This window comes from Anomaloglossus baeobatrachus, chromosome 6 (genome assembly GCF_048569485.1).
Source record: "Anomaloglossus baeobatrachus isolate aAnoBae1 chromosome 6, aAnoBae1.hap1, whole genome shotgun sequence".
Classification (NCBI taxonomy): Eukaryota; Metazoa; Chordata; class Amphibia; order Anura; family Aromobatidae; genus Anomaloglossus; species Anomaloglossus baeobatrachus.
In genome coordinates, this window is record NC_134358.1 from 211,407,734 (window position 1) to 211,422,622 (window position 14,889).

The window sequence follows — 14,889 nt, forward strand, 5'->3', positions numbered from 1 at the left end:
GCCCCTGGAGGAAGGCAACAAGGATTTCTGGTCTAGCTTTGATGTGCCTAACCGGGGTGTAGGGTGTGGTGATGTCATTACCTGTGACCCCTGGCTTGCCCAGGGCATCACATTTTCAATACTTATTAAACAGGCCGAGGACAATTTTATGCCCACTGAAGGATTATTGATCTGACTGTAATTATAAAGATTATTTTATCGGCAGCACATGTCCTGTTTACACAGCCACCTTAACAATCATTAGTCCCAATGAACAAGCATTTTACTTGTTTGCTGGTTGTTTGTGCGGAAGGACAATTTGAAAGAATTCATGTTCCCTGAGATCAGATGGTTCTGATAAGGGCTTTTTCCCCCAGATTACACATTATGCCCTATCTATAGGCTAGGTAATAATGTATTGATTGCTGGGGTTGGACTGTTGGGGTCCCATCAATCTTGAGAATGAGCTCTTCAGCCCTGTGGTGAATGAACTGGAGATACACATGGTCTGGAGATACACATGGTCTGGAGATACACATGATCTGGAGATACACATGATCTGGAGATACACATGGTCTGGAGATACATATGTGTGACGCCCTGGCCAGCCAGGTGGTCACAAATAGGGCTCCGCATTACACCTGTCCCTCATAGGTAACACACAGCAAAACACTAAAACCCTAGTCATCTCCTCAGGGCTTGATGGACACCCCAGGGGGCGGAACCAGGCGGTTGGAAGACGCCCACCTAGGAGTCTCAGACAGCCTGAGGCGGGAAAGTAAACAGAACAGTTTGAGAGTTCAAGTTGGAGAGGTGTGTGGCAGCTCCAACAGAGGAGAGAAACCAGTTTGAGCAGGTGCCAGGGTAGGAGCCCTTCTACCTTTGGCTAGGAGGCAGACGGCGGTCTCTATCTGCAGGAGCCGGGAAGACGGCTCGGTGGAACCGAGGTGGACTGGGACAGGGTTGTAGCCCGCCGGTACCGACCCGGGGAACCGACTCGGAAACTGGAGCACAAAGGGGGGTACTCAGACCCTGAAGCTAGGTCCAGAAGCTACTGGGGGCTAGCTAATTAACTGATTGAGGCCAGGACTAGAGGTCCTGTCCCACCCCAAAGTCCCGACTGAAGACAACAGCCCAACGAGGGGGATAGAAACCCACCGCCACGGCTCAGAGATCCCACGGGCCAGCGTCTGCGGGCAACGGGCTCCTTAGGCGACCACAAGCCGGGAGCGGACTTCTGAAGTTGCAAGCACAGGCAGTCCACCATCACACACAGGTGCAGGAGAAAGACAGAGACCACCAGCCAGGTGGGGGACCAGACTCTAGCCCGCTGTGGGCACCGACCACCATCACCTTGGTTCACCAGAGACTCGTGTGTTTACTAATAGTGAGTACATCAGCACCCTCCGGTTGCCTATCTCTCTGCACTGCCAACCAAACCCAACGGGTCCCAGGGCCACCATCCCTGCCCAAGGAGGGGTTAACAACTTGCTGCCGAACATCTCCCCCGGGTGCCCCGTAACTGCAGCGGTGGTGTCCGCCTTCACCACATCCCGTGGGTGGCATCACGAACTTAACACGGCTCTGGCCGTACACCTACGTCCTCAAACCACAACCCCCTTTTCAGTTGAAGTGACCGCGAGACCCCCGGGTCCGGAGATCCTCGAGCCACCCACTGAAGGTCCGGATCCGAGCGGTTCGGCTGCCAAGCACGGGGCGGTACACCTCATCTGGAGATACACATGGTCTGGAGATACGCATGGTCTTGGAGATACACATGGTCTGGAGTTAAGGCTACTTTACACGCTGCGATATCGGTACCGATATTGCTAGCGTGGGTACCCGCCCCCATCTGTTATGCGACACGGGCAAATCGCTGCCCGTGCCGCACAACATCCCCCAGACATGTCACACATACTTACCTGCCCGGCGACGTCGCTGTGACCGGCGAACCGCCTCCTTTCTAAGGGGGCGGTTCGTTTAGCGTCACAGCGACGTCACAGCTGCATCACTGAATAGCTGCCCAATAGAAGCGGAGGGGCGGAGATGAGCGGGATGAACATCCTGCCCACCTCCTTCCTTCCGCATTGTGGCCGGGAGGCAGATAAGGAGAGCTTCCTCGTTCCTGCAGTGTCGCACGGAGCGATGTGTGCTGCCGCAGGAACGAGGAACAACCTCGTTACTGCTGCAGCAACGATATTAGAGAATGGACCCCCATGTCACCCATGAGCGATTTTGCACGTTTTTGCAACGATGCAAAATCGCTCATAGGTGTCACACGCAACGGCATCACTAATGCGGCCGGATGTGCGTCACCAATTCCGTGACGACAACGAGTTCGCATTAGCGATGTTGTAGCGTGTAAAGCCCCCTTTACACATGGTCTGGGGATACACATGGTCTGAAGATACACATGGTCTGGAGTTACACATGGTCTGGGGATACACATGGTCTGAAGATACACATGGTCTGGACATACACATGGTCTGGACATACACATGGTCTGGAGATACACATGGTCTGAAGATACACATGGTCTGGAGATACACATGGTCTGGAGTTACACATGGTCTGGGGATACACATGGTCTGGGGATACACATGGTCTGGAGTTACACATGGTCTGGGGATACACATGGTCTGGAGATACAAATGATCTGGAGATACACATGGTCTGAAGATACACATGGTCTGGGGATACACATGGTCTGGAGATACAAATGATCTGGAGATACACATGGTCTGAAGATACACATGGTCTGGGGATACACATGGTCTGGAGATACACATGGTCTGGAGATACACATGGTCTGGAGATACACATGGTCTGGAGATACACATGGTCTGGAGTTACACATGGTCTGGGGATACACATGGTCTGAAGATACACATGGTCTGGAGATACACATGGTCTGGAGTTACACATGGTCTGGGGATACACATGGTCTGGAGATACACATGGTCTGAAGATACACATGGTCTGGAGTTACACATGGTCTGGAGATACACATGGTCTGAAGATACACATGGTCTGGAGTTACACATGGTCTGGAGATACACATGGTCTGAAGATACACATGGTCTGGACATACACATGGTCTGGACATACACATGGTCTGAAGATACACATGGTCTGGAGATACACATGGTCTGAAGATACACATGGTCTGGAGATACACATGGTCTGGAGATACACATGGTCTGGAGTTACACATGGTCTGGAGATACACATGGTCTGGAGTTACACATGATCTGGAGATACACATGGTCTGGAGATACACATGGTCTGGAGTTACACATGATCTGGAGATACACATGGTCTGGAGATACACATGGTCTGGGGATACACATGGTCTGGAGATACACATGGTCTGGAGATACAAATGATCTGGAGATACACATGGTCGCCTCCTCTTCATTCATTTTATATGAGCTAGACAGAGGAAAAATGGACAGGGAATAACTTGCAAATTTAGTAAATCGTCTTCAACCAGTAATAATAGCACTAAATTAGAGGTTTCTATTTTTTCTGGGTAAATACTTAGTTTTGTTAGAATATTTCTAACTTTTCAATCAAAAATAGAAATGAATGGTTCCATGTAATGTCATCAAGTCTTGATAACTGTGCTAGAGGCAAGGAAAGAGCCTTCCAATGTGCTCATCAATGAGTATGAGAGCAGGGGAACTACGAGCTGCCTGGTGACACGACCTGCTTCCCTGTCCCCAGTGCAGACACTCCCAGCACTCAGGAGCAGCAGTCTAGGACGTCACTAGGGCCTGCTGGGCTGGGGGAGGTGCAGGAAGGAGGGACAGAGGAAGGTGCTGTGTGTAGGGGGTGTTTTCCAGCTTTAAAAAGGCAGCAGACACATAGCAGCTCTGCGTCAGAGAGAGACTTGGAGACTTTACTTAACTCCCAGCTTAACACAAACAGCTACAGAGGGAAAGAAGTCACACACTCCCTCAACTCCACACTCACTGCCTGCAAAAAGTGCATGACATTTCACATCCACTCCCATAGACAGCCAGTGCCACACATAGACACATGTGCCAATGCCAGAGCTTCTGCTGTCACCTGCCTGCAGGACTCTGCCCAGTGCTGCACATTGCATTGTAGTCACATAGAGGTCCCATCCCCTCCTGTCCCTAGGTGCACAGTCAGTACCAGCTCCTTGTCTCCTACTCATCAGGTGGAGGATCCCAGTGCAGGGTGACAGCCAGCCACATTATTGCTCCGATCACCAAGTGGATGCCACGCACTAGTGTAGCAGCTGCCGCTCCTTGCAGTCTTCCCCTCGGCTCGCTGGCCTGCGTCAGAGACACGGTGGAGTTCCAGCCATTCTTCCCATTCATCATGAAGTCAGCGGAGGAAGGTACAGTGTGTGCGCCGCACCGTGTGTCCTGTCACTGGGAGCACGTGTCAGACAGTGTGTGCAGGGGATGGCACTGCTGCCTGTCAGGACTGATCACTGATAGATCACAAGTAGTGAGTGGGCAGCTCTTGTGCTAGACACTGCCTGCAAACTTTCCCTGTGTGATCAGTGAGTGGATCTTCCTGTGGGTGGTAGAGGAGCCGGTGCTAGTGGACGCGTAGCTGTCACAGGACCGGTGTCATGCAAGGCATGCTATTTATAAGTGTCAGACTTGTGAGTGTCAGCATCAGTGACCGGGCTTCGGTATAAGTGTAGGTGTGGATGGATCGGTATGGATGGGATCGGTATAAGTGTAGGTGTGGATGGATCGGTATGGATGGGATCGGTATGGATGGGATCGGTATAAGTGTAGGTGTGCATGGGATCGGTATAAGTGTAGGTGTGCATGGGATCGGTATTATGAGATAGGTATGAGTGCAGATATGGATGGGATCGGTATAAGTTTAGTTGGTCATGGGATCAGTATGGATGGGATCGGTATTGATGTGATAGATATAAGTTCACGTATGGATGTAATTGGTATACGTGCAGATATAGATGTGATAGGTGTGAATTTGATAATTAAAAGTGCAGGTATAGATGTGATAGATATGGATGCGATAGGTATAAGTGCAGATATGGATGTGATAGGTATAAGTGCAGAAATGGAAGTGATAGCTATAGATGTGATCAATATGGATGTGATACGATAGGTATAAGTGCAGATCTGGATGTTATAGATATGGAAGTGATAGCTATAGATGTGATCAATATGGATGTGATACGATAGGTATAAGTGCAGATCTGGATGTTATAGATATGGATGTGATAGGTATAAGTTCAGATATGGATGTAATTGGTATAGTGCAGATATGGGACATACAGTATATATTATAAAGTTTGGAGATGTTCTGTACTGTACGTAGCATTATTGATTAGTGTAGGTGTGAGTATACTACTATTATGTATAGGGGTTATACTACCCATGAGACAGGCTTCTTGGCTCTCTATAGCGATTCACATGCTGTGGCTCAGTGAAATTGTGTATATGGTGGCATCTCCACCCTTCCTATGGACTATGCCATTTAGAAGGGCATTTATTGTGGGTATACCAATGTGCAGGGATGCATTTAGTGTATGTGCGGAGGTTGTGTATATGGTATGGGGTATGTATGGAAATGGCATAATATTAGATATGGTATTCTTTATTAGTGGAATCTTAATATGACTTATCACAACTATATGTACCATAGTAGTATAACTCATGTATATCCCTCATACCTTTACCAATTAATCACACAATGGAGCCAATACAAATGAAGTATATAACACACTGGCCCATTGTGGTGTAGATATGGTGATAGTGCCATCACACATTTATCTTTCAACATTCCCATAGATTACTATGTGATATTATGTTACTTAGGAGTATAGAAACCATGCTTTAAATGAGGGGATTAATGTAAATGTGTGCACTCAGTATTCATACAGGTGCGGGTCCCCATTTCTTGGTTCATGTACTGTATATAGGGTGTATAGGTGAACCACTACTATTCTATGTAGGAGCTGTGCTGTTCAGAAGCATATATTACTCATTGATAGCAGCTAGTGATCGATGTATGTGTATAAATGATAAAACCTGAGAGCAGTGCCATTATTTCCTGAATGCATTGGTAGATGCTTATTCTGTGCCTGCAGTGGATTGCGCCCATGTCCCAGTGCCATCACTTCTGGTATATGCACCACCGTGTCCCAGATGCAGCCCAATGTATGAACTAGGCTCTACCATGCCTAATAATGGGCTGCAGTGTTTAGTGCCATGTTGGTGTATGTATCTGATCTTTGGTATTAATGACGGGATCATGGTGCCATCAGGCTGTGCTGATATGAAGGGACACCTGGCAGGCAGGTAAATGGTACCCGAAGGTGTCTGTTATGATATAATGGAGCTGCATACACCTGCTGTTTATAGCTTGGATGCTGTGAGGTTTCATCATTGTGTTGTGTGGTGCTGGCCAGCTGGATGCCAGACACATGCAGTTAGAAACCGTTTGCAGTTTAGCTGCAGGGTATGAACAGGATGATGTCGATGTCTGTCCCTCCTGGTGTCCCCCGGTAATCCCTCCTGTTGTCCTCCTTGTATCCCTCCTGGTGTCCCCCAGTAATCCCTCCTGGTATCCCCCAGTAATCCCTACTGGTGTCCCCCAGTAATCCCTCCTGGTATCCCCCGGTAATCCCTCCTGTTGTCCTCCTGGTATCCCTCCCTCCTGATGTCCCCCGGTAATCCCTCCAGTTGTCCCCCTTGTATTCCTCCTGGTATCCCCCAGTAATCCCTCCTGGTGTCCCCCAGTAATCCCTCCTTGTGTCCCCCAGTAATCCCTCCTGGTGTCACCTGGTAATCCCTCCTGTTGTCCTCCTTGTAACCCTCCTGTTGTCCTCCTTGTATCCCTCCTGGTGCCCCCCGTAAACCGTCCTGTTGTCCTCCTGGTATCCCTCCTGGTGTCCCCCGGTAATTCCTCCTGGTGTGCCCCTGTAATCCCTCCTGTTGTCTCCCGGTAATCCCTCCTGGTAACCCCTTGTTACTCCCTCTAGTCTGGAGCTGCACATCTTGTAGGTGGGTCAATACAGACAGCGATCCTGCCCTTCAGTGTCTGCCCTTCAGTGTCTGCCCTGTCATGTGCCCATCTCCTTATATCCCCTCACTACACTGAGCCCACTGTAGTCAGTGTCTGATGTGCAGTAATCATAGTCTAGAAGCAAATAGCAGCGATTAAGACAACACCCATAATTATAACCATCCCTGACATCCCACAGACTGGAGAACTGAGCTCACCAAGAGGAGCTCACATTCCTCCAAAGTCAGAAATGAATCTTCCCCAGTGCTCTGAGAGCTCAGTAGTTGGCAGTGTACACGTGTCAGGAACATTGACTTCTCCACTGCTTATTCTGGTACTAATAGGGAGAAAAGCAGAATTTGTTATTAACTTCTCAGGCTGCATTGTTAGGACTCTCAAATGTGAGAGATGTGTGTGCAGTCCTATGAAAAATGCAAGTCTTTGGTTTGACAATCATTTGTGAAAATAAATGCACGAAGTCAATGTATCATCACCATCAATCCTTATGGAGTAGAAAAGCCTTTCGTACTGCACAGAATATCGTGTATAGGAAAAAATTCTACATGATGAACAGAACTAGTCTAATGCTTGAAAACGCCAGAAAGATGGAGGATAAATATTAGATAGATAGATAGATAGATAGATAGATAGATAGATAGATACATAGACAGATAGATAACAAACATATAGATAGATATTAGATATATAAATATGAAATTGAAAAATAAATATTAGATAGATAGATGATAGATAGAAGGGATAGATAGATAAATAAATGATAGAAGGGATAGATAGATAGATAGATGTTAGAAGGGATAGATAGATAGAGAGATAGATAGATAGATAGATAGATAGATAGATGATAGAAGGGATAGATAGATAGATAGATAGATAGATAGATAGATAGAAGGGATAGATGATAGAAGGGATAGATAGAGAGATAGATAGATAGAAGGGATAGATAGATAGAGAGATAGAGAGATAGAGAGATAGATAGATAGAAGGGATAGATAGATAGAAGGGATAGATAGATAGATAGATAGATAGATACTGCATGATGACAGGAATTAGAGCAACATCAGTCCAAATTAGTAAAGTTGGGTGTACCAAAACCAATCCTTAATACATCTGTAATCTGATAGCAATCCAAAAATAAGATGCAATAAGTTCAATTTTTTTGCAGCTTATTTTTTTGAGTGTTGCCTGTTATCCAGATAGATAAATAAATATTACATAGCTAGATAGATAAATATTAGATGGATGGAGAGATAGCTAGATAGAAAAGATAGATAATATATTGATAATATATTAATAGATAGACATAAATATTACATAAAAATAAAAATATTAAATAGATAGATATAAGAGATAAATAAATAGATTATAGAAATAGATATGAGATTGATAAATAGATCTCATTATTGATTGAATATGGAATGATTAGGGTTGGTGATATTTAGTACACAGAAAAATGGCACCTCTATTAGATAAGACAGCAATGGAGATTACAGACTCCGATATGTGACACCTTAGTACTGTCTATGACTGACGATCCTGGTTTCCAGCAGATATCGCTATATGGTCTTTTAATTCTATAAATCACCTATAGAATACCTTGCTCCTATAAATCTTTGTTGCTTCTGTAATGTCATTGCCATTGCTCTCCAGGCTCAGACCCCTGGGTACCACTCTGCCCCCCTGCCCTGGCCATGAATACTGCGCTTTGTGGCTGTATATTAGATTGCTATCATGTTTGTGCCAAATATTTGTATAGTTCCTGCGTTGTTAATAAAACACTTAATAAACAGGCTGCAGTCAGGGGAATGAAAGCCCCTTTTATGTGCTGTGCAGGGCACTACTATAGAATAGTATGTGCCAGGGTGCCAACTTCCACCGGGCTCTGGAGACATCAGTTCATTCGGGGGTTTTATAGACAGGCTTATGTCTCAGGTAGGTTACACATGTTTGTTAGCAATAATTTCGTCTACAGGCAGAGCAAATGTAAAATAAGTGATGTACAATGCCCTCGGGTATATACTGCCATCATTCTACTAGGTGCAGCTGTAATTGGCCCAAATATCTACAATGAGATATTAATTGTGTTAGATCGACTGCACCGGTTCTTAGCCCAGTACAGTCTGTCTGATCATTTCCAGGGCGAGTTCTGTTACATGAGATCCAATTCCCATCAATGTATCCAAACAGCGATAAAGCTATGGGGTAATCTGTCACACGACATCTCCAATAGTCACTGTATATAACCAATGCTTTAGACAACTCTCCAAAATAATAACACACCCTGCATCCAACGAAAAAATAACTGCATCTACTGTGCTGGTGGTCGTTTACAGTGTTTAGGGATCACCTGACATTAAAAGGAATTGTATGTCCTCTGAAATTATGGCTAGCATGTTAATATACTTGATACTGGAATACTCACATATTTTGGAGTGGTTTTTAAAGTAATTATTATATAAATTGTTAAATTAATATATAAATCAGGAATTGTTATATATATATATATATATATATATATATATATATATATATATATATATATATATATAGTTATTTAGAGTATATACAGATATATGTATATATAAATATAGTTTGAATTTAAAAAAATATACATTTATATAATGTAAATATGTATATATATATTTACATTATAAATATGAATCTATTTTTTAAATTCACATTATATGTTTATATATACGTATATATTATAAATAACAATATATAGAGATATATATGAAATGTATTTATTCATGATTTATATATTAACACTAGAACTACTGGACTCGTGACCTATATAGAAATACATGGTGCAAAGTAGTCAAAATTACTACCTCAGTAGTTCTAGTGTTAAATACTGTAACAGTTTATATAATAATAACTTTAAAAAAATTCCAAAATATGGGGGTATTCCAGTATCAAGTATATTAACATCATGGACATAAGAATTTAAGGGAAGGTAGCACAAAGTAGAAAAATTTGGACTTTATTACCCCATGTGGCATCTCAATACATTGGTTGATAACTATAACTAACCTTTTTTGAAATACACATTTTCTACTTTGGAGTGCTGCCTTCTTTTTTCCACCTATTTATTTGCCTTGGATAAAACATCTCTGGATGGCTTTCCACCCACTATTTCAGATTTTTCTTGTGCTGTTCACACACACACACACACACACACACGCACACACACGCACGCACACACACGCACGCACACACACACACGCACACGCACGCACGCGCACGCACGCACACACACACATGCACGCACACACACGCACACACACGCACGCACACACACGCACACACACGCACGCACACACACACGCACGCACACACACGCACGCACGCACACCGCACGCACACACACACATGCACGCACACACACACACGCACGCACACACACACACGCACACACACGCACACACACGCACGCACACACACACATGCACGCACACACACACACGCACGCACACACACACACACACACACACGCACACACACACACACACACACACTATAATTTAAATAAGAGAAGATACATGTGTGTTTATATTATAAAATGCCTGGATGTTCAGGTCAGCTATTGCCTTCTGGCCTAGTACTATCACCCACTCATTTTAGATTTTTCTTTTAATAGATACATTTTTGTTGTATTATCACTTTTATTAGATACCTGTTCCCTATGCGACCTGCTGGGAGTGTGTGTGGACTGTGGAGAAACGGGGCAATCCATTACTGTTTTATTATGTTCTTCTTGCAGCAATCTTGGGCTAAGGTAAACACTCCCAGTGGAGGCAGTGCTGCTGTCAGGGTATAAGCTAACACTATACATATACAGAGCAGTCACACATCAGCTAACTATATAAGGCAGTGGGTTTCTGGCCATGCTTAGTCTCCCACTTGTCTCTGCAGTCATGCACATTTATCTCACAAACCTGTGTTTAGATTTCTATGTGTTTCTATAATGCTGGGTGTCTCTCACTCCTATGTCTTGGCCTTGCTTCATAGAGTAGCACAGTAAGGATTTCATCTGGGGTCTTATCAGTCTGTAGTTTAGTGAGTGTCACTGACTTGCTAGCATACTATCACTAGTGGGTGCTACAACTAAACACAAACACTTGCTGGGCTCCTGGGTTACATAGTGGGTTAAAAGCAATCCCAGTGGTGAATGTGTATTGTATGTATGGCTATAGGCTAAGATTTATTTATACATTATACACTGCAGAGTTCTTCTAAAAAAGGCCTAAATATTCCAACTTCATGTCAGTTATATCAGGCACATAATAATTGAGTACCTCAAATTACCAAATTACTTAGTAGACAATTTTGGACTCCTGGTCATCAGGAAGGGTCTCTGCCCTTAGACCAGGTTCATATGTTTCAGATTTGGTGGGAATTTTATGCACATAAAATCCTCAGCATTTTTCAGTACCAGGAAAGTGGATGACTATACTGATTTTTTTTAGTGCTGAATTCATGTGGAAATTGAATTGATGACACTTTTTTTTAAATCCATAGCTTGTCAATTTCTGTTATGGAAACCCACCTTTTTGGTGTATCTATTCATTTCAACGGTGACCCACTAAAATCTGCAGGATTAAGTGTTTTGTTGCATTTTACTAACAAAAATGCAGCTAAAAATACCTGACTAAGAGCAGAAAATATACACTGATTTTTAATAAAATAATGGTGCAAGTTTCTGTGTAAAAATCCGCACCAAATACTTAACATGTGAACCCAGTTCAAGTTTACGTCCACACAGGAAATATTTTCAGCGGCATTTTCACAGCGGAAATTTCCCAAGACATGAAACCCACATTAAATATCTACAAGGCTTGTGGTTGGCATGTTTTGCTATAGATATTCTCAGCCTAAATGAGATTTCATAAATACAGTACCACCATTCTGGGGCTGTAGCTTCTATAAAGTCTAGGATAAATACTCCCCATAGGCACATACCCGTACAAGTAAGTTTTCTGCAAATTATAGGGTTTTTATAATCCAGAATATGTGCTAGTCTACTGTCACTGATGACAGATTAGGCTTCTCATTGCAGATGTAGGTGGACTGGACCTTGGTTGTTGTGTGACAGGAGGATCCCATGAGAGTGCGGTGTCACCAAGATGTGACGTACATGAGACTAGAAGGATTTTCCCCCTGATGCAGCTAGGCACAATTTTTTTGCAGTTTAAAAAAAAAAAAAGTGTATATTTTTAATTAATTAGAAATATAAAAATAGCTTGCGACATCTTTATGCTAGGTTCCATAAAAAAAGTAATTGCATGTAGTAAAAAATGATAAACTAAAAGGGAAAAACGAGTGCTTTATATGATGCAGGCAGCCTATATGGCTATGGCACATGTCTAGGACCCCCAGCCTGAAGACGGCCATACACCGGACACACCAGTGAGTGCCTTAATACTATTTTACCATTGGGACAGTTTTGAGAAAGAAACATACACGAAAAGAAAGGTTAAATGATATAAATGTGGAAAATATTTTTATTTCTATCCTGAGATGTTCTTTATCAATGGCGGTTTTAATGTAATTATTAATATTATTATTAGTATTATTATTATTATTATTATTAATAATAATAATAATAATAATAACAAGTCATGAGCCATTGGCACTGGGGCACAGGTCTTGAGCCATTGGCACTGGGGCACAGGACATGAGGCATTGGCACAGAGCATAGGACATGAGGCACAGGGAATAGTACATGAGGCACTGACACTGGGGCACAGGACATGAGGCACAGGGCATAGGGCATGAGGCACTGGCACTGGGGCAAAGGACATAGGACATGGGGCACTGGCACTGGGGCACAGGACATAGGACATGGGGCACAAATCATGAGGCATCTACACTGAGGCACAAGACATGAGGCATTGGCACAGGGTATAGTACATGAGGCATTGGCACTGGGGCACAGAACATGAGGCATTGGCACAGAGCATAGGACATGAGGCACTGGCACTGGGGTACAATTCATGAGACATTGGCACAGGGCATAGTACATGAGGCATTGGCACGGGGCATAGTACATGAGGCATTGGCACTGGGCATAGTACATGAGGCATTGGCACTGGGACCCAAAACATGAAGCTTTGCACATGCGCACAAGACATGAGACACTGGCACTGGGGCACAGGACATGATGCATTGGCACAGGGCATTGGACATGAGGCACTGGCACAGGGCATGAGCCACTGGGGCACAGGACATAAGGCATTGGCACAGGGCATAGGACATGAGGCATTGGCACAGGGCATAGGACATGAGGCATTGGCACGGGGTATAGGACATGAGGCACTGGCACAGGGCATAGAAGATGAGGCATTGGCACAGGGCATAGGCTTGTACTTTATGGGAAGCGAACCTATGACTGGGTGAGGGGGGAGGGAGAGATGGGCATCCCGCAGGCGACAGCTGGGGCATGCCAAGCGCTATTTGTGCCCATGTGATGATCCGGGCAGCCTGGTGAGGGGGCACAGGAGGAGCTATGCAGAGTATTTATTACTGAGGAAGCCGCACTATAACGGGAGGAGGAGGAGGAGGGCCCGGCAGCTTCAGCCTCAGCAACAGGTCCGTGGTGAGGAGGAGCCTGCACTATCGTACCCTGCCTGCCAGCCTCACTCAGCGGCACCCACCGCCTGGCACTGCCCGGGAGACATGAGCGGCCCAGGGGACGACCCGGAGCTCGACTTCGACTATCTGTTCGAGTACGAGTACAAGACTGCGGGGCCGGAGCCCAGAGGTGGGTGCAGTGTGTCACCACAACTCCCGGCAGGTACTGTCAGACCCGGAGCTCACACCATGCCGGGAGTTGTAGGGTTACTGACAGGTCGCGGAGCACTCGCGTGTACAGTGCTATCTCACCAGCGGCCAGTGCCAGGGGATGGGCACGGAGCGGTGACAGCAGCCCGCCGGGACTGGGCGCTCAGCCTGCTCCGTGTACACCGACCACATCAGACTGCGGGCAGTCACACGGGACATCCCGGCACAGGCTGTGTGCGGTGCCCAGTGATGTCCGGGTAGGGCACGGGGCATGCTTATCCTGGCATGCCGGACACTTTCTGAGCCAGTGCGGAGGCTCCGGTGTCGCTACCAGGGCTGCCCCAACTTCACTTTATTTTTCTGGACAGGTTACAAAAAAAATCACAGGCAGACAATACCTATTACTGACACTGGAAATTCAGAATACATCATTGTGATTCTAAGTGACCAGTGTCCACAGCCGGTGACACATCAGCTGCATGCCCTGTAACATGGGGAATTACACCAATAATCTCTACACGTGTCCTCCGCTTCACAAAAATCACGGGAGCCTACATGTTGTTACATATAGTGCGAAAATGGGCCTATTTTTATTGACTGTCCTGGAATATCTGAACGGTTGGCAACTTAGATCAGTACTATAGAGAGGATAGGCTCCCCAGACAATATGGAGGGTCTGATATCAGTACTGTAGAGAGGATAGGCTCACCAACCAATATGGAGGGTTTGGTATCAGTACTGTAGAGAGGATAGGCTCCCCAGCCAATATGGAGGGTCTGGTATCAGTACTGTAGAGAGGATAGGCTCACCAGCCAATATGGAGGGTCTGGTATCAGTACTATAGAGAGGATAGGCTCCCAAGCCAATATGGAGGGTCTGGTATCAGTACTGTAGAGAGGATAGGCTCCCCAGACAATATGGAGGGTCTGGTATCAGTACTATAGAGAGGATAGGCTCCCCAGCCAATATGGAGGGTCTGATATCAGTACTATAGAGAGGATAGGCTCCCCAGCCAATATGGAGGGTCTGGTATCAGTACTATAGAGAGGATAGGCTCCCCAGCCAATATGGAGGGTCTGGTATCAG

At 45.2% G+C, this 14,889-nt stretch overlaps 1 protein-coding gene across 7 annotated transcripts in view; it reads left to right on the forward strand.

The window, feature by feature from the left end:
* The first annotated feature begins 3,846 nt into the window (after positions 1 to 3,846).
* NFATC1 (nuclear factor of activated T cells 1) overlaps positions 3,847 to 14,889 on the forward strand; it is a 290,798-nt gene continuing 279,755 nt past the window's right edge. For 5 of the 7 annotated variants that reach the window (XM_075314651.1, XM_075314653.1, XM_075314657.1 and 2 more), the window contains exon 1: positions 3,847 to 4,348. In XM_075314651.1, coding sequence (XP_075170766.1) covers positions 4,225 to 4,348 — 124 coding nt within the window. In that variant the 5' untranslated portion in view covers positions 3,847 to 4,224. The other 2 variants (XM_075314654.1, XM_075314652.1) reach the window with 2 other exon arrangements.